The sequence below is a fragment of the Marmota monax genome, unplaced genomic scaffold (assembly GCF_021218885.2).
Source record: "Marmota monax isolate L192 unplaced genomic scaffold, Marmota_monax_Labrador192_F-V1.1 WCK01_AAM20220418_F8-fsc00195, whole genome shotgun sequence".
NCBI lineage: Eukaryota > Metazoa > Chordata > Mammalia > Rodentia > Sciuridae > Marmota > Marmota monax.
In genome coordinates this window covers 3,377,421-3,399,045 of record NW_026691979.1, presented here as the reverse complement: position 1 = coordinate 3,399,045, position 21,625 = coordinate 3,377,421, and the positions used below count along the sequence as shown (strand labels likewise).

General features: G+C 38.8%; 1 protein-coding gene across 1 annotated transcript in view; it reads right to left on the bottom strand.

The window, feature by feature from the left end:
* Positions 1-20,762, bottom strand: part of LOC124094123 (uncharacterized) — a 35,574-nt gene extending 14,812 nt beyond the window's left edge. Inside the window, exons 1-3 of the mRNA XM_058580360.1 lie at positions 20,253-20,762; positions 11,134-15,742; positions 9,669-10,136 (exon numbers count right to left, since the gene is read on the bottom strand). Of these exons, the coding sequence (XP_058436343.1) occupies positions 9,669-10,136; positions 11,134-15,312 (4,647 nt within the window). The 5' untranslated portion in view covers positions 15,313-15,742; positions 20,253-20,762. The remainder of the gene's footprint in view (positions 1-9,668; positions 10,137-11,133; positions 15,743-20,252) is intronic.
* Positions 20,763-21,625: the final 863 nt, after the last annotated feature.

Below are 21,625 nucleotides of genomic sequence, written 5' to 3'. Positions count from 1 at the left end.
CAACCTCTGGTCTACACCTTAGATAGAGCCCCTAGGAGTCCCTAGATGTGGCATCTCTCAGATGGGTCCCCAGAAAAAGGATGTTTGATTAGGGCACAGAACACAGACCCCAAAAGCAGTTGATCAGAGAAAGTTGTTCTGAGTGGCCCCTGCTGACAGTGCAGGATGCTGGGTGTTCACTGTTCAGAGCTGCACCCCCCTTGTGCTAGGCACAGTGAAGCTCTGAAATTCATAGTTCTGACTATTCCAGGTCATGATTTTGGAAATCAAAAAGAAATAGAGCCTACCATCCTATGTCTTGATTAGAATAGATGGAGAGAGCAAGCAGTAAAATACATGGCCCACAGACAAAGTTTCATTGATTTCAGCAATCATGTAGAGGAAACAGTGAAATTTGTAAACTGGAATAAGAAAAATTTTAAAGCATTAATATTTAAAACAGAAATCCCAAAATTAAAGTACTTTCATGTAATTCTTAAAGTACAATCATACTTTCAGAAAATCTTGAAATGTTTAGAAAGGAATGAAATGAAATATAATTAAATGCGGAGATGTTCTTTGTTCAGGTCTCAGTATAATTAAGCCTTAGGTGCTACACTATGGATATCATATTAGTATTAAAGATCACAGGGAAATACCATTTTGTTTTAGATGTTATAGTATGTATATTATATTTGGATTAGAGACCACAGGGCAGCTCTTATATTACTTTTTGATGCCATGTTGTGAATATTATTTTAGTATTAGAGGCCATGATGTGGACATTATATTAACATGGAAGCTGTTGTATTAGGGTTCAAGGCTACTCTATGGATACTGTATTTGTATTAGAGGCCACATGTGGACACAATAGCATCAAAGGCTACTATGGATAATACATTAGCATTAGAGGCTGCACATGGACGACACGTTAGTATTATCACTCCACCATAACAGTATTAAGACACTGCCATATCCATGAAGGTGGCACATACCCTCTGGTCGTCATTAGGACTCAGCACAGAATGCTTCAATTCAGTGGTGTATGGGCACCCCCTGACATTCCTGAGAAATGGATAAAATACAGTACTGTATCTAGATTACTCAAGGCCATGATTTTGGAAATTCAAACTAAAATGAAAACCAGTATCCTTGTTTTTTAAGAAATGGTAATTAAACAAGTAATTCAGATCATATTGAGTGAAATGCATGCAGACAAAAACAGAAACTCCTACAAAAAATAACTCATAATAGTCCACAACTAAAATGTGATAAAACTAAAAGAAATCTGGAAAGAAATGAGAAAATCTATGTGATCTTAGATTTAGTGATGGTAGTGTATATTAGTTTCTGGTATGAGAGAGAATGCAGGGCCTCACCCATGCTGTACAAACTTTCTAATACTGAGCTACTTCCCCAGTCCTTGGTGATGAATTTTAACTCACAATACCAAATACCAACTAACTGAAAAAAATACCAATAACATGGACTTTATAAAGTTCAATTTTTACAAAGTGCACTGTTGCGGGTCAACAATCCCAATTACTCAAAAGACTGAGGCAGGAATATTGCAAACATGAGCCAGCCTAGGAAATTTTTTTAAAAATGTGCTACAGCTCAGTGGTAGGCAAGGTGACCACTTGCCTAGTTTATGCGAAGCCTAGGGTTCAATCCCCAGCACTACACACACACACACACACACACACAATTTTTTCCTACTCTGTAAAAGATGGCAAATACTTATACAAAATGATGTTCAGCATCCCATATCATCAGAGAATCATAAATTGAAACAATAGTGAGGTAGTATGGCACAGCAATTAGAACTGCTGAACTCTAAGAAACAGCAGTGCACCAACAGCTGCAGGATGTGAGATACCAGCAGTCTCAGGCATTACTAGGAGAACATGTAGCATGGCCACTTTGGAAGATGATGTGCCAGTTCTTCCCAAAGCAAAAAAGTCCAATCTATGACCCAACAGTGTCCCTATAAATTATCTTCATTTAGAGAAATTCTTTGAAAAAGTATGTCAAAACAAAACTAGCATGTAATTATGCATAGCAGCTCTATGATGCTGATCAGATCATAAATAAGAATGTCCTCTCATAGATGAATGCATAACCAACACAGAATATAAAGGAATGAACTGCCACCCTACACAGAGACATAAATAAATTCTACCTGGTACACTAAGTTAAATAAGCCAGGCTGAAGAGGCTACATGCTCTATGGTTTACCTTTTATGACATTCTAGAAAAGACCACATTACAGAGGAAGAGTTGTGCAGGATGAGGCTCATGAGCCTCCCAGCACAGGAGTCTCAATCTACATGGAATTGGGGTGCATCACCCTTCCTGTGGTTTTTCTGATGACCATCCTCCATCCTGAAGCTGCCCTAGAGCCCACCAAATGTCCTTACTAAAGCACAAGCCCGTCCTAGGCCCCCAGGAAATTCTGCAGGATTTAGGAGCTCTATGCAAATAACCAAGGTAAAAGAATCAATATTAGAACAAAAGATGCTCCTAACACATCTGTCACTCAGCAAATATGAAGATTTTAGAAGTGCTGCACCAGGAACTGGGTACAGAGGCTGAATGTGTATTTCTTATTATGTGACAGCCCATAATCTGGAGCAATAATGAATTCCTTGCTCATAGTGGAACAATGAATTAATTATATGGCAGAAACTGGGAACTAGATTTCCCACTGATGGGGTGAGAAGTTATGATAAACAAGGGATGAAGGCAGAGGGATCTAAGTCATAATGGGTCAGAATCCACTGACTGCAGATCAGTATAAACTCATATTTTGCTTAATACATTCACAGATGGTTCTACATAAACATAGTTATAACTAGGGGATATGAAAAGATGAGAATACACATACACTTCTTTGCATTGTCAGTTGTGTGGATCAAGATGCAAGATGATTTTCTTTAAAGAGAGAGAGAGAGAATTTTTTAATATTTATTTTTCAGTTCTCGGAGGACATAACATCTTTGTATGTGGTGCTGAGAATCGATCCAGGGCCGCATGCATGCCAGGCGAGCGTGCTATCCTTTGAGCCACATCCCCAGCCCTGAAATATTTTTTATAGACTTTTAAAAAGACCTTTATTTTATTTGTTTATTTTTATGTGGTGCTGAGGATCGAACCCAGTGCCTCACAAATGCCAGACGGGTGCACTACCACTGAGCCATAACCCCAGCCCCTGCCAGATGAAAGATTTTAATATCACTCTCTAATCAAAGGAGCCATGACTCTTTGAAGAAATGGCTGATGCCAAGAGTAGGACAGTAAATATATAAGTCAGGGTAATTTAAATATCAGAAAGAAAAAACTTTGGGACAAAACCAGAAAATATGTTAAAGGACAACAGGAGAGAATGGAAAGAATTCCCAATGGTTAAAGTAGGGATGAATTGAACAGCAAAATACTATATAAAAAAAGTTGGGGGAGAACAAAAACCAGCTTAAGGAAACTATCCAGATGACTGGTATAAATAAATGACTGAATACATAAACAAATGAGGTTGAGTAAAAACCTCTTGTGCAGAAGAATTCCACATAATTGAGAGACACACAGCCACCAAGGAGGTAGAGCTAACTCTCTGATTCCTAAATGTGGGCTCTGCATTGTGACTTCCTCCAGAAGAACAGACAAAGTGGACATGCAAAAAATGAGTAACTTCACAGTAAGAAACCTGAAAGGCCCTTCTACAAGCAGGTGACCACAATCAATACTAACATTTCACCTTGAGGGCATGAGATGATAGAACTGCTTTTCATCTCAGTGACCAGCTTCCCCCAGTCTAATAGCCCCAGGTTAATATTAGAAAAACAAGGAAACCTGAAAGACACTGCCTCAGCCAGGTGAGCATAGTCAATACTAATATGACAATAAGGACAAGAGATGACAGAGCAGCTTTCCACCTCTGTGACCTGCCTCCCCCAGACCCACAGCCCCAGTTTAAATATGAAAAAAAAGGAAAATTCAAAGGAGAACAATCTAAAAAATACATGACAAGTCGTCCTTAATACTGTCAAGGTCATCAGAACAAGTTCATAGAAACTCACCCCAAGAGAAGTCTATGGAGACATGATGACCGGATGTCATGTTGGCTCCTAGATGGGATCCTAGAACAGGAAGACACAGAACTGAGAATCCAAAGGATATGTGACTTAAGTTAATTGTAACATACCAGTATTTTTTCTTCATGACAAATTGTCTAAGATGTTAACACTTTAGAGACAGCTCACCGAAGTCATAACAAGGGAAGAAACCAGGTTGAGGCTACCTGGGAAATCTCTGCACTTTCTTTTCAATTTCTGTATAAAGAGAAAACTAAGCCTGGCATGGTGGCACATTCTTGTAATTCAAGCACCTTGTGGGGCTGAGGCAAGATGATTTCAAGTTCAAAGCCAGCCTCAGCAACTTAGTGAGGCCTTAAGTAACTCTGTGAGACCCTGCCTCTAAATAAAATACAAAAAAAGGGCTGGGGATGTGGCTCAGTGATTCAGTGCCCCTGGATTCAATCCCCAGTACACTCACACCAAAATATATATATATATATATAAAACAAATATATATATATATATATATAAAACAAATATATATATATATATATGTATATATATATATTAAACAAATATATATATTAAACAAATATATATATAAAACAAATATATATATTCAACAAATATATATATATTAAACATATATATATATAAAACAAATATATATATATATAATATATATATATATATATATTATATATATATATATTAATTAAACTACTCTAAGTAAAACCTTAAAACATGGTTATATTTTCTCAAACACCTACTTATTTAATTATTCATAGAGTTAATTACTGGTAACTGACACTCTTAGCTGGTTCTGTATTTTATTAGGAACATATATAGCACAAAAATCAAATAGTTCAAACTAATATAAAATTCAAAGTATGTGCCTCTTTTACATACTTCATGTTGCAATAATAACATATATAAACTTATTATATTTTTATGCTGTCACTAGGTTCTAGGTTTGACTTCTTAAAACGTGATTACTAGAGGGGGAAAAAATGACATTTTAGAGATTCTATTTCAACTCATGGTTTAACTTTCCCGAAAGAGTGACTTTAAAAAAAAAATGTCCTAATGCAAATTGACTCACTGTGACTGAATCACTTACCCCAAAGAATTCTTGTCTCTATTTTATTTCTATGCATACCTTTTAGCAGCAATATAATCAAATATTTGTCACTGGGACACATAGTCAAAGAAATAGTCATTTCCTCCAAGACCTCTGCAGGAAGTGGTGAACCAAGACAAGCAGAGATGTCAGCTCAGTCCAGGAGTGATATTAGATGCTGCTTTGTTGTGGGAAAACACTCTACCTTTTAGAAATCACAAGGAGATATGGATACCCAAACTCTTGCATGAGTCTCAATCTAGTTGAAATTCTAAGTAATTTTATTGTCACTAGCTCATCATGAAGCTAATGACAACTAAAGGATCTATGGGGCTGGGGATGTAGCTCAGAGGTAGAAAGATTTCCTAGCATTCAGGAAGCCCTAGGACCAACCAAAGGAAAAAAAAAAAAGAAGAATTTGTATCATATTTGTGTAATCAAATAGAAAATTAATAATCATTTCTCTTAGAAAACATGTTGGGCCTAAAATACTTGAGACTCTCAGAATCAAAATACTCTCCTTATAGTGTATTGCAATAGCTAGACCATCATAAACAGTGGTGTCACATCATAAAGCATGTTCACATTAAGCATACCATCAAAACAAAAAAAAGGTTTTATTGACTATTGATAAGAAAAATGAACATAATCTAGCTTATAAAATTATTAACACATTGGAAACATGTGATACTGACATAAAAATCTCCAAGACAAGCCAGGCACTTTGACACATGCCTGTCATCTCAGCTATTTGGGAGGATAAAACAGAAGGATCACATTTGAGGCTGACATCAGCAATTCAGCTAGACCCTGTCTCAAAATAAAATTGTAACAAGGACTGGGGGCATATGTAGCTTAGGGCTTCCATAGCACATGCAAGGCTCTGGGTTTAATCCCCAGTGCCAAAAAAAACAAAAATTCACCTGGTGAGACATCTGATAACAGACAACTATGGCAGGTACAGACAGGGCAGAAGCCATTATGTCAACCTCCTCAAAATGATTAAAGTAAACCTGCACTTTGTTCAGCTCACAATACTAACATGTCTGATGTCTGCTTCTAATAATTCAAATGTAACCATTTAAATATGATCAAAAGTGCATGTACTTTTCTAATGAATCCAACAAATATGAGAGATACACTCAACTGTGTTCTGAAAGCCACCTTATAAGCACATAGGGGCACCAACATTAGGATAAAATGTAATCATGGCATTTCCCACATGAAATAACCCTAAATACTAATAAATACATAATTTCAAAAGAAAGACAAATTTCTGAAATCAAAAGTAAATTGATACATTTTTAAATAATATTTTGAACAGAGGCAAAACACTTAAAAGAGTTCTCCCACAAGAATTCCTGACAACATAAAGTATCATGCTCATTAGAAGGCCCATCCTTTTGTATGCAAGGAATAAGAGAAATTTCTGATGAATGTAGAACTTTAATAGGACATATGGAAATGCTTTCTAAATTTGAAAAGAAGAAAATATCTTTTTTAAAAAAAGCTTATTTTTAGTAAATATCTGAATTACAAAAAAAGCAGCTACTGACTTGTCTCTTACATTTTGTAATGATTTGCATCTCAGGAGATTTCATCTATAGTGGTTTTAAGTATCATAAAATATCAATAGTTAACACTAAAAATATCATCATCCCTCTTCTCTTTTAAAACTGATTTGAAATTTTCTTAGAATTATTTCATACGAATTTGGAAGAAACACTGTGATATATGTGTATATGTGTAAATACATGATTTTTTTAAAAAAATTATTTATTTTTAGTTGTAGTTGGACATAATACTTTTGTTTTATTTACTTATTTTTATGTAGTGCTGAAGATCCAACCCAGGGCTTTGCATGTGCTAGGCAAGTGCTCTAATGCTGAGCCACAACCTCAGCCCCAATACATGATCTTTTGAAACCATACCTCTCATGCTTGAGTCCTGTCAAAGACATCTTCTGTGTGTGTGTGGTGCTGGGATGGACTCCATGGCCTCTCACATGCCAGACAAGTGCTCTGACTTTGAGCTGCACACCCAGTATCCAAAGATATCTTAATAAATGTAAATTAATTAAAATCATTTGATTATGAGCATTTCCAAACAAGACAATTCTCTCAAACAAGCCAATTCTCTCAATCAAAAACAAAGTAAGCTAAAAGTAATTTTAAAAATATTCCTTATAAAAATAAAAGTTCACAGAATTAAAAGTTCTATAGAGGGCTAGAGTTATGGCACAAAGGCAGAACATTTTCCTGGCATGTGTTTGGCCCTGGGTTCAATCCTCAGCACCACATATAAACAAAATAAATAAATAAAAGTAAAAGATCCACTGACAACTAAAAAAATATTTTAAAAATTATGTAGAAAACTTAAAGAATATTAATTAAAAATTGAATAGGAAAAACCTACTGCACAGAACTGGAGGCCATGGGGAATTAGATAGCAAAATAACTCTAAAATAAGAAAAGTAAATGAATCAATTAGCATACAAAACCTTGAACTGATACTTAGAGTTCTCCCACTGGATGGGATCCTGGGATCATCAGGGTTCAAGGCTGGCTGTCATCTGCCCTTTAACTAACAAATTCTGGTTTTATTTCAAATGTTCATAATCTATAGAGGAGAGAGAGAGAGAGAGAGAGAGAGAGAGAGAGAGAGAGAGAGAGAGAGAGAGAGAGGACTTTTCTAAATTTATTTTATGGTATATCAAATCCTGATATAGTCAAGATAATTCATCCAATGCAGGATGTCAGTGTTTATATAAACAACAGACATTATTTGTGCACCATTACAAATATACTGCCAATTAGCACAGCATCCAGGGAGCTGCTCATCCTAGACTAGCAGGGGCAGAGTCTGGAGGAGGGGGAGGGAAGGTCAGGAGGAGGAGGGGGCCTGGAAGAAGGGTGGAGTCTGGAGAAGAGGCAGGGTCTTAAAGAGGAGGAGGGTTGGTCTGGGGTTATGGCTCAGTGGTAGAGCACTTGCCTAGCATGTGTGAGGCACTGGGTTCAAACTTCAGCACTACATAAAGATAAATAAACAAAATAAAGGCATTGTGTCCCTGTGCAATTAAAAAAAATAAAAATAAAAGGAGGAGGGTGAGGTCTGGAGGAGGGGCAGGGGAGGAAGAAGGGAAAGGTCTCGAGGAGAGGCAGGGTCTGAAGGAGGGGGAGAATGGGTCACAAGGGGGCAGGGCCTGGCATATAGTTAGGTCCTGAGGGAGTGGCAGGCCCTGGAACATGAGTAGGATCTGGAGGGGAGGTAGGGTAGGAAAAAGGGGCAAGGGTGGTTCAGGAGGATGTGCAGGGCCATAGAATATTTGTGGGGTCTGGAGGAGACTCAGGGTCTGGAGGGGGAGGCCTTAGGGAGAGGGTCCTGGAGGGATGGCTTCTTCCTAATTAAAATCTCTACCAAAAGAAAAATGTGTGACTGTGGTAGCTCAGTGGCAGAGTGCTTGGCTAGCATGTGTGAGGCACTGGGTTTGATCCTCAGCACCACATAAATATAAATAAATAAATGTATTGTGCCCTTCTACAACTAAATAAATTTTTTTAAAAAAGCAAAGATAAAAGAAAAACAAAAATGTGGTTCATGAGTTCAGTTCCACAAAAAAAAATGGAATGTATTTTTAATAAAATCTGGCTTTCTTAGAAGTAATATATTTAAACTTAAGCGGCTCAGAAGGCTGAGGCAGAAGGATCTTGAGTTCAAAACCAGCTTCAGCAAAAGCAAGGCATGAAGCAACTCAGTGAAACCCTGTTTCTATAATACAAAATAGGGCTGTCCCACACCAGGCATCTCCCTCAGGCTGCTCTGAGGAGAACGGAACCCCGGGCATCCCTAGAGGTACAACCCATGAGGCTCCCCACACCAGGAGTCTTCCCCAGGCCACTCTGAAGAGAAGGGAACCCCGGGCATCCCTAGAGATGTGACCCAAGAGAGTCCCCACACTGGCGTCTCCTCCAGGCCACCCTGAGGAGAAGGGAACACTGGGCCTACTTAGAGATGTGACCCACGAGGGTCCTGTCACGAGCAGCTTCTCAGCCTTGTCTGGTTACCAGGAGTTCCCTTCCGGATATCTGCACTGGACCCCGGACCGCGACGTACGCGAACACCAAGCACGAACTCGATTGCCTTTTGAAATGCTGGTTTATTCGCACACCACACAAAGCAATACACGAGGTGGCTGGCTCACACTGCACGATCTTACTCTCAGGCGATGAGAGTTGATTGTGAGCAAATACATGGAGTTTCCCTCGCGCTTATATACTCTATATGTTTACAACAAACTTGTTTATGTCTAACTTATCTAACATAAGCACACTACCTAGTTACATCATCAACTTATCTAACATGGGCATACTATCTAGTCATCCTATAACCAAAACATGTTTACAACTAAAAAGTCACTTAGTCACTGCAAAGTCCAAAACAAGTCCAAAACAAGTCCTTTTGCTGATTCATGTTGTTTGTTCATCCTTGATGTTTACTCCTGTCATTCCACCCCCTTGATACGGAGGCGCCGATGGTACTGATGGTGCCGATGTATCAAAGCGACAAGTACGGTCCCCTGTCTTAGGTCGTCCATTCGGAAGTTGCCCGTCCTCGGGGAAACGTATGGGCTGTCGCGGCCCTCCAAACCAATCTTCAGATTGGAAGATGCAATCCACGGCATCCATGCAGCCACCGACCACACAGGAGTGCAGAAAAGGCTGAAGCATAGCACGAAACTCACAGCAGAAGGGAGCTTTCACTCTTGGAACGAAAAGTTGTTTCAATCGTAAATAAAGGTCCAAATCCAAATCCTTTACTAGATCCACATCTATCACCAAATTGTGAACTATCATAAATGGATAATTAACATCTTTTTCAGAGAACATCGGAATTGGAGGCATCCGGTCCTTCCTGAATAATAGGTCGTTCCTCAGCTTGCGTCCTAATATCCGTTTGATGATTATCTGGTCCACAGACATAGTTCCTCAAGAAATTCTATAATATTAACCAATCTTAGGTAAGTGTTGATGATAATCCACATAAGTCCATAATTTAATAAAGTAAGGCTTACAAATGTTTCTTAAACATATGTCAAATAAAGATCTAGGAACATATGTATTCCTTTGTCTGCATTGCGAATTGATTCTACATAATAAATTATCACCAAATAATAATGATCTATTATAGTTAAGTGAAATAAGTCCATTAACATAAAAAGTACCTGCATTAGAGTGTAAGGTTAATAAATCATGATCAGACTTCATCACTTCAGTGAACAATCCAAATAAAGTCTTAACACACAAATGTATATTATATCTACAATAAACATCACAATGCAAATTATTATCAGAAATACAATTTCAAACATGATTCAAAAACACACACAAAGAGGGCACTTGGCCTTCCAAGGTCCTATCCAGTGGACACCATGGTCCACTGCGTAAGGTTACTAGTCTACATAAAAGAGAAAAACGTTCCTGCCCAAACAGTGTATATGCACTATATAAAAACCATGTATTTACATGAAATTCGATGCAAAGATGACAATTTGCATAGTGCAACTGTTCAGAATAATTCCTCGATCTTTCCGTCCTTTTCCTTCTTGGATTTAATTTTCTTAGTGCCTTTCGCTTCATGGTCCCTGTAATGTTGAAGTTTATCCATTTTAATGTAAGTTTTCTTTCCTGCTGACTTATTAATCTTTAAACAAATCTTAATGCATAATACAAATAATACAAAACAACATACATATAGCAATCCTTCCTTAAGCCAATGGAAAGGGTTCCATCTCATAATGCAACTAATATCTGCATGAACTAATTTTCTAAAGAAACCTACAAAACTACAATCATAAGTATACTGAAAGTCACGCGGAATCAAGTATCCAGAATCAACTAACATTTTAACTTTATGTGTTTCACCTGAAAATCTTTGGAGAAGTTCAGTAGTTTGATTATGTACTGTCTCAATTTCCTTTCCCAATGAAGCATAAATGGACTTAGCTGCCTCCGTCGCCTTCATCATATGTTTATATTCTTCCGACAGAGGTGGCTGGGGTACAAAAGTATGTAGCCCAAAAGTATGATTAGACAAATAAACCACCTGAGTCAGTACTCGTACATTTCTCGTGTTAGTAAAATTCAAACTCCTAAAAAGATGTTTCTGAACGGTCAAATTCATATGTTCCATCATCATGACATTAGTATGTATATGGCAACCAGCATTCAGACTCAAAGTTTCATTATAAGAAATGTTTTGCCATCGTTGAACCATGTACGGTTCAGGATAACAAGACAACATATTAAAATTCCCAAGATCTAACAAAGTAGCCTGAGGCATAGATATAGTTATATCAGAAGTCCTAGGTTCATCTGAGAAAAGATCATATGCTATAATAGTTGTTTTACCTATAGCATAAGTGGCTTCACTAGGCACATAATATGACATATTGTTCCATTTTAACCAATAAAACTTATCAAATGGTATTATCCAATCTTTACCAATTTTCTTCGGTATAGCCTTAGTTGGATATCCTATTACAACCTTAGATGTCGACATTTGCCATAAATTAATCATACAGACACCAGTTTCACACCAAGAATCCTTTGTAGGATCTAATATGGTTATAGCTGATGCAGTTTCCATGCCTATGCCAGTTCTAAATAACAGTCTTATTTCTTCTAATCCCGCGGTGATCATTGCCTGTAGATGTTCACACTCCTGAGTTGCCTCCAATTGTTTCATACGTACATTCCATGATGCATCCATGGTCTCAATCACCTTACTTAATGAATCAACATGATGTTTCAAAAGTTCCTGTTCTGCAGAAAGTCTTTCCATAAGCAAGGAAGCGGAGTGCAGATTTTTAGATAATTGTGAGATAACAAAGTTCTGTTTAGTTTGAAGTCCTCGAAGAGCTGAAATTTCCACTCGAAGTTCCTCCGTCATTGCTCCAGCGATTGCTGCCCCCAAAGCTGCTCCGGCCAGGAAAGCGCCAATCGCTGCGAACTGCAAAGGTCTCCGTCCTGCTGCATTTCTTTGAACTGAATAAAACAAATCTGGCAACACAGTAGACTCAAAAGAAGGACATACAGTTTCACCTTTCAACAAATCACTAACAGACAATCGTAACACAATTGGCTGTACTTGTGGTTGTATCAAAAATCTAACTGGCTGATGTAGTAAAGGTAAAAATCCTGGAGCCTCTAAGGTCTTCATAAAATTACCGTCCTTTTCCTTGCGTGGGAAGAGGACTGCTCTTGGGAAATGGGCAGTAACCCATCCCCTGGTTTCATTAAATCCTCCCCTATCGATTAAACAAGGATTCAAAGAGGTCGGTTCCATGTAGCATTTCTGCATATCCATCTTTGTACTATATATAATATGATTACCTGCATGTGCATCAAACACATCAGTATTATTATGTAAAACATCATGTGTTACAATATCATAAAGATTCCATTCATTATTACTTCCTGGCAATAACATATACCAGTAATAAGGTAATTTTCCTGGATATATTTTACTAGACCAAGTAGAGAAATCCATTCCTTGTGTCAACCACCATTTCAGAGTTCTTCTATCTGCTACATCCACATGGTATCTAATTATAGTATCCCAGAGCTGTGCTCTAGGGCACCCAGTCTTCAATGACCAGTAGTCATCAGCATTTACCAGGTAAGTTTCTGTTTTGTAATTCACTAAAGTAACTTCATCCAAATCTGGTGGTACAAATGCAAGAGAATATACTGTTGGATGTAAAGTATAATCCCTCGTTTGTTTTTCCTCATTGCCTAATACAACATTACCACCTTCATAATGTTTGGAAACATTTCCAGTTATATTTACATCAAGAGGAATATCATAGTACGTGGAATCATTATGCATAATAGACCTATGAATACCAATCACATATTGCCATGAATGTGGAAACCATCTGCAAATAGATCTTTCCATAGCTAAACTAACATTTTTAGTGTCCACATAATTAGAATCAACTCCCATCGGGATTGACATATTATGGACATTCACTCTGATTTTGTCATCACTCAAATTAAACACGGGAATCAAAGTCCCAAAGAAATTATCATAAAACTTAAAGGTACAGTCTTGGCATTTATAATAAGGCCACTTTGAAGATTCTCCTTTGGATCCATTATAAGTATAATCTACCTGCAGAAATGTAACATTATAAAAGTGTTTTTCCAAAATATCCTTAGGTGTGACAACCAATACAGGTTGCCAGGACTGATTATCAAACCTATGCCACGTATTATTCACCTCAAGATGCATATGAGAGGCATTCAAATATACAGCATGAAGAGGATTCTGTACACAATTTTGTCTGCTAAAATTATAACACCATGTCCAATTAAATATATTATAATATTGTGTGTAGTTTTTCCACACTGTCTGGTTAACAATGTATTCGTCCACGGTGAATTTATAATCATGTAACCCTGGACTATGCACTTTCTGTCCCAATTTCGGGCCATCCACAATCTCTGAGAGGTCCCATTCATTATTGGCATTTTTAAAGACATACCTCCTTGTTTTGTTTTCAAATAATAGCCATCCAGAGTGATTAAACATTCCAAATTCAGGATGTAATACCCCAGTCGTCCTGTAAACTGGACCCAGCCTACAGGCCTGTGTGTGAATCTTATAAGTTACAGATGAATAATTACCAATTTTATAATAATATCTATATTGGCACCACTTAAGGAAGGTTGAATCAACAGGGAAGCAAACTCTACCAATAAATGCTTGTCCCTGTGTTCGGTTAAGCATATCTCCAAAAATGCTACGGATACAAACATACCCGATTTTATCCTTTATTTTAGGAGGCGTGGCCACGGGTTTAACCAAGTTATGGGTAAATGGCTGTGGTAAAGGGTCGGTCAACACAACAGGTGATCGCCAAGTGGCGGTACCTAAGGTATTGACTTTCCACCAATTATCTATAGTAAGATAAGATTGGTTCCGTATTTCTAAGGATCTATCAGGATTCTGTAGAATCTCGAACTTTCCATATATAGGTAAATTAGGAAAATCCGCTACACAAGATACATAATGGGTATAATTCAAATGAGTTCTGCTTTGCACATCTTCAATATATATAGACATATTCCTTTGTTTAGTGCTCATGGAATCTAGATACTGCTGTAATTCTTTTGGACACCATGTCCCGTAGGGTTCAACTAAAACTTGCGGCCATCTAGGCAATGGCCTAGCTCCTTGTAAATGTCTAGGCAATCCTTTCCACTCATCCAACATTTCCTTAGAATCATTATATGGCAACAAATTTATCCCCAACGTAGTTGTTCGTGGGGTTGTAGTTGTAAATTCATCAGAACCTTCTTCCTCTCCATCATCATATGAAGAATAGTCATATTCTTCATATTCATAATCGAATAAATTATAATCATTCTGTTTGTTGGACACCCAAACCTGAAAAGGCAGTGATGCAACATCCTTTTCTGCTGCTTTTATACATGTAAAGTCATTCTCTTCTGTAGACTCCTCAAAAGTATATACAGTAAGGTTTGGATTATTAAGCACTGCTGCTGTAGCATTATAGCTCTTAACTAAAGGTTTGCCTCCAAGTTTCCTATAATAATACACAAAATGTGGCTTATAAGACCACATATCCATAATCCCAGGTACCAGATGACATCGGAGGGGGTTAGTTTCATATTTATTAGAATATCCTCCATCCGCACTAGATCTAAACATTGGGCTATATACCCCAACTGTATTGATGTCCCAAAAATGGTCACACCCCTTAGGTGCGGAGTATTTGTTATAATGGTGGCAAAATGCATAATTATGATAAAACAGGTATCTAATAGCAGTAAAATTTTGTAGGAATTTGTTACTTTTCCAATATTGTGGTATTACTGCACAAGAATTATTACACTCTTGAAGTGAATGAGTGAAATTAATATAATTGAAGATCCAATCTTTGTAAGAATGCTTGGTCAGGTTAATGTTCCTGATACCAAAATAATATGGAGTTATAGTAGTAAAAGTAGTGGGAGTTGTAGTTTGATTTCCCATTACTGAATAGAACTGCAGGGCTATCAAAAGTAGCAAAAATAGCAAAAGTAACAAAGTCCTAGGTGCCATTACCAGAAACATAGTGTATAATTAAGTACATAACAGGGTAGCAAATCCCGTGCCAACAATTTATGATTCACGTTAATAAAACAAGTAGAACCATTCAAAAGAGCTGTCTGCCATTCGTTACAATAAAAATATCCACCCAAAAACAAGCAAGAATATACAATCAGGATAATAAAGCATATGTTAAACCAAACACACAAACGTTTACCTAGTGACAACATCTTGGCTTTTTACTAATCTGAGGTCCCCTTTTCCAGTTGATACCCATAGGGTATTTCCTTGTCCGTGTGATACAATCTCACCTTTAATCACAGAGTTATCTTTTCTGTTACGTATCCACACCTTATATGGTCTTATATTATCTGGGTTTGGGTCCCCGTCTGCCTGCACATCGATGTCCTTTTGGAATGTTTCCTCAAAGGGTGATCTCCTGTGCAGTCTTTGCCTAGAATTAAGTTCAAAAACTGCAATCAGTATTGCCTTGTCAAATGGCACATCTTGTCCTATCTGCCACAATTTAGTCTTTAATAATCCATTGAACCTTTCAATATTTCCTGCTGCTTGTGGATTATAGGCCAAATGAAAATCCCAATTAATTCCTAAAACGTCAGCTAATTTCTGAACATTTCTACCAGTAAAATGAGAACCCTGATCGGAAGTCACATTCCAAGGACATCCATATGCTGCACACCAGCTCCAAATAGTTTTCATAGTAGAGCTTTGATCTGCATGTCTACTTGCACATGCATGTCCCAATCCGGTACTACAATCTACCATAGTACACACATATTTTCCATTCTGCAAAGGACCAATATAATCAATTTGTACCTTCTCATTAAATCCTCTAGGGGATGGTCTATTGTGGGGTGGATCTCTCCGGAAACGTTGCACCGAGGATGCACATAGTTCACATCCAGATATCGCACGCTTACATGCTCCCCAGGTAACTTTTATATTTCTGCCCTGAAACCACTGGAACATTCCATGTGTTCCAATATGTCCTAATTCCTTATGCAATTGTCGGATCTCATCCTCCGAAATATCAGCATTCAATTCAGGAAGTTTTATATGCCAATTTGGGTCACGTTTCAACCGAATCTTTGTATCTGTTTTATCTAATATTTTCCAAGGGGCCTTATTCACCAATTTTAGCCCTTCGGAATCAAATTTACTCAATTTGTCTGCCACATCATTAAATTTAGATATTTCATCTGTACGTCCTGTGTGAGCATCAACGTGCGCTATCTTTACATGTATAGGTGCCTCCGCAAGAAATTTCCAAATATGTATTCCCCATACATCTTTTCCATTAATTTTATAATCAGATTCCTTCCACTTTGCAGACCATATGGCAATACCATTACAAACTGCCCATGAGTCCGAAAAAAACGTGTATATACTTTTTCTTTTCATGGATAGATTGTTCAACGGCCAATTTTACTGCACAGAGTTCTGCTAACTGTGCTGAGGCATCCGAGCCTTCCTTCACTAAGATCTTATTATCACTTGGTCGATATGCCACAGCTTTCCATTTAGTGATATTTCCTACTACTTTACTTGATCCATCTGTGAACCATGCATTTTTATGAGAAGCAACTGCCCCCCATCTTCCAATAGGTTGTGTCTTTGGTTGTTTAACCTCTACCGGTACTTCTACCATAGGCTGAGCAAAAACTAATTCTGATAACCTTAATGTCTTATTATTCCCTGACACTGTTGCATCATTAATTATAGTTAACAAATACCATTTCCATTTCAACACTTTTTGTTCCATGGGTAAACCTCTAAAGTCTTCCTCCTTAGTTCGTACCCAATCCAAAATTGGTATCTGAGTTCTTAATGTAACTACTCTATTAGTTAAAACAAAACCTAGACTCTGTACCGCCGTATAAGCTGTCCACACTGTTTTTTCAAAGAAAGAGTACTTGTTTTCGGAAAAAGGAAATCTTTTGGAGTAAAACCCAACTGGTTTAGTCTGACTATTACTTTTAGTATATATGCCCCAATTTCCAAAGTCATTGGCATATATTATATCAATTACAATTTCTTCACCAGGTTGAGGTACATACAATTGGGTATATGTCTGAACATATTCCTTAGCTAATTCTAATGACTTTTTCTGTTCCGGTCCCCATACAAAGTCCGCAGCTTTCCTGCATACCCTGTGTATTGGAGCCAGAATCATTTGCAAATATGGAATATGTAATCTCCAATATCCCAAAATGCCCATCACCTGCTGAGCCTCTGTCTTGGTTTTTGGTGACTGTAAAGCCAAAATCTTATTTATCACTGCATCCGGAACCTTAGGTCCTTCTGTAGTCCACACCACCCCCAGATACTTAACTGACGTGGCTGGACCCTGAATTTTATCAGGATTGATGGACCATCCTTTTGACTTCAATAATGTAACTACCTCGTCCTTTACCTTATTTAACTCGGTCATATCTTTCCCAGCAATTAATATATCATCTACATATGACCATAACTTAGTAGTTCCTTTATCTTGAAAATCCTTTAACGTTTCTTGTAAAGTTACATGTGCTATAATTGGGCTATTTTTATATCCTTGTGGTAACCTCTTAAACCTATATTGTACTGATTCCCAAGTGAATGTAGTCAATTCTCTACTCTTAATATCTAATGGGATAGCGAAAAACATATCACTCAAATCTATAGCACAAAAACAAGTAGGTGAAAAATTTCTAATTTGAGCATAAATGGACTCTACATCTGGGAGAGTACCTGGCATAGAGGGGGTTACTTTATTTATATTCCTATAGTCTACCGTCAATCTCCACTTGCCATTAGGTTTCATAACAGGCCATACTGGACTGTTATATTTAAATGATGATGCCTTTTCTATTATATCTTTTTCCAACATTTCCTTTATTGTGGTGCTAATCTCTTCATGTCCTCCTTTAATAGGATACTGTTTAGTAAATACTGGTGGAGTATGGGGCAATTTTACTGGATCAATCTTTACTTGACTTAAAATTTTTGTTTCAAAACACTTCAATCTCTTCAAAGGTAACCATTCACCATATAATAACCTGAGTTCCTGAATTCCTAATACTCCATGTGGAACTTTGCCTACCAATACTTGTATTGTATAATCCAAATCATATATTTTAAATGTTACCCATTCTTTTCTCATTTCTGCACTATGTCCAGATACTCCTTGTACTATAACTTTTTCCTTAGCTGGTTTATTATTTACAAAATCATCTCTGACTATTGTTACCTCGCTTCCCGTATCTATCAGGAAGGAGTCTGTATATTCTTGATTATCAACTATAAATTTTAATTGTATGAACGGCCGGGTGTCTGGCCGTTTTGCCATCTGGGTGTTCCAAACCTCTGCATTGTTAAACCAAACCTTCTTCTTTGGCCCTGCACCTGACTTCCTCGCGGTACCGGCCTTTGTGGGTTCATTCTCCTTCCTATCTGTCTGTTGTTTACAGCAACATTTCCTTGTGTCCAGGCTTGTCCTGGTCGCACCTTTCTCCAGTCTTTGCCATTTCCCAACATATTTCTGTTTCTTGGGAGGCTCCGCTGGCCAGGCGGGCCTCCCAAACGGAAGTTTTTTGTCTGGTAACATTTAATATTTCCGTTACCATTTGTTGGAAAACAGACTGGGTTTCGGGCTTTAGCTTGAAATGACATTGCAGCTTGAAATGACATTTTGTGCTCTTGTTGTAATTCTCGATGTTGCTTTAAGAACTCAACTACATCCCATAGGGTGTTGGCTCCAGCTAGCATGGTTGCCAACATCATTCTATGCTGTTCTGGTGCCCCTTTTATAATTATTCTCCTAAGCGCGGCTGTTAAGTGAGCACTTAAAGGGGATCCTTGAAACTGATTATAAATTTTGCTAAAAATAGCTAACTTCTTTACTATCTTAATCCCTTCACTGGGATTCTTCCACTGTACCTGGCCTTCAAAGACACCCCAATCTATATGTGGGATGGCCTCTGCCCAGGCTATTGCAATCCAATCCCAAAGTGTGCGTACCCTGTCAGGTTCCTCTTGTATAATCTTTGCTAAAGTGTCCGCAACACTCGGATTGTCTATCTGGATATTAACCACCTGCATCTCCTTGCCTGCGAGTCTTATAGACTCGCCTCCCTTACTATGAATTGTAAACAAAAAGTCTCCGTCGGTCTGACCTTTCTGTGAAAAATCTTGCCTTAACTGAACCATTTCAGGTCTAGTTAAGTCCCTAGTTTCAATAACTTGTTCCAACCCATCTGGGCGTCCCCGTCCGGGTGTGGATGTTTTAATTACTGAAACTGGCATGCTGGCCTTATCAGGAGCTTCCAGTTGGTTCAATATATCTTTCAAAAATGGGTTATTACTTCCATTTTTAAGGGCTTCTTTTACTAACCTTTTGCCTCTTAGCCTGTCATCATCTATATCATCTATAATTTTACATAATATTCCCGGGATTTCTTTCTTGTCAGCCCGTTCCATTATGGGCTTGACGGTCTGAGGATTACTTAATGTTACCTCAACTGTGGTTCCTTTCTGGAACTCAGGCATCTTTGCCTGAACAATTCTTTCAATACCTCGCCATGGCGATTGAGATTTTAATTCCTTTTGCTCGAGCTTTAGTTCTCCTATTCTACATTTCTGCCTAAATCTTTTTATTACTTCCTTGAAGCCCATGTTGCTATTTTTAAGAGGATCCTCAGTTTAGCTATATGAATTTTCCAAGCAATAAACCCGTTTGTTTCTATCTTATAAGGTATCTGACTTATTCCCTGATGCCAGCTATATAGTGCCCAATTTTCTATCCTTTCCTTAAGCCACCCCATGCACAGGGACCACCGTCCTCCTAAGGATTTTGGTGGGGGCACTCCCCTTTCATTCCACCTTCAGCCTAGACGCCGGACGATCACGGTCATTCTAGGTTTTCAGTAGAAGAAATTGTGCATTGCCATGTGGGTTATATTTACCTGCTCCGGAGCTCTTCTTCCGTATCCTGCCGACTACGCCAACTGTCACGAGCAGCTTCTCAGCCTTGTCTGGTTACCAGGAGTTCCCTTCCGGATATCTGCACTGGACCCCGGACCGCGACGTACGCGAACACCAAGCACGAACTCGATTGCCTTTTGAAATGCTGGTTTATTCGCACACCACACAAAGCAATACACGAGGTGGCTGGCTCACACTGCACGATCTTACTCTCAGGCGATGAGAGTTGATTGTGAGCAAATACATGGAGTTTCCCTCGCGCTTATATACTCTATATGTTTACAACAAACTTGTTTATGTCTAACTTATCTAACATAAGCACACTACCTAGTTACATCATCAACTTATCTAACATGGGCATACTATCTAGTCATCCTATAACCAAAACATGTTTACAACTAAAAAGTCACTTAGTCACTGCAAAGTCCAAAACAAGTCCAAAACAAGTCCTTTTGCTGATTCATGTTGTTTGTTCATCCTTGATGTTTACTCCTGTCAGGTCCCCAGGCCTGGCATCTCCCTCAGGCTGCTGTAAGGAGGAGGGAGACCCCCAGTGTTCCTAGAATGTGACCCATGAGGGTCCCCACACCAGGCATCTCCCTCAGGCTGCTCTGAGGAGAACGGAACCACGGGCGTTCCTAGAGACACGACCCACGAAGGTCCCCAGGCCTGGATTCTCCCTCAGGCTGCCCTGAGGAGAAGGGAGCCCCTGGCGACCCTAGAGACATGCCCCAAGAGTTCCCCACACCAGGCGTCTCCTTCAGGTCACTCTAACAAGAAAGGAGCCCTGGGTATCCCTACAGACATGGCTCATGAGACTCCCCACACCAAGAGTGTTCCTCAGGCCACTCTGAAGAGAAGGGAACCCCGGGCGTCCCTAGAGACATGACCCAAGAGAGTCCCACACTGGCGTCTCCTCAAGCCACTCTGAGGAGAAGGGAACCCCAAGCCTACTTACAGATGTGACCTGTGAGGGTCCCCAACCCTGGCATCTCCCGCAGGAAACCCTTGCAACCTTAGAAACGTGCCACATGAGGGTCCCCAAACAGGCATCTCCCTCATGTTGCTCTGAGGACAAAGGAACCCCAGGCATTCCTAGAGCCACGACTCACGAAAGTCTCTAAGCCAAGTGTCCGCTGAGGCTGCTCTGAGGAGAAAAGAGCTCCAGGAGTCCCTGGAGGCATGACCCATGAGGGTCCCCAACCTGGGTGTTTCTCTCAATCTGCACTGAGAAGGGAGCTCTGCCCCTCTCTGTGGAGTGACCCAACACTCCAGTGAGCTGGGACTCTCCCTGGTTGGTCCTGAGGGGGAAGCCAGCTCCTCACTCTCAAGGAGGCAGCATTAAAGATGGCGG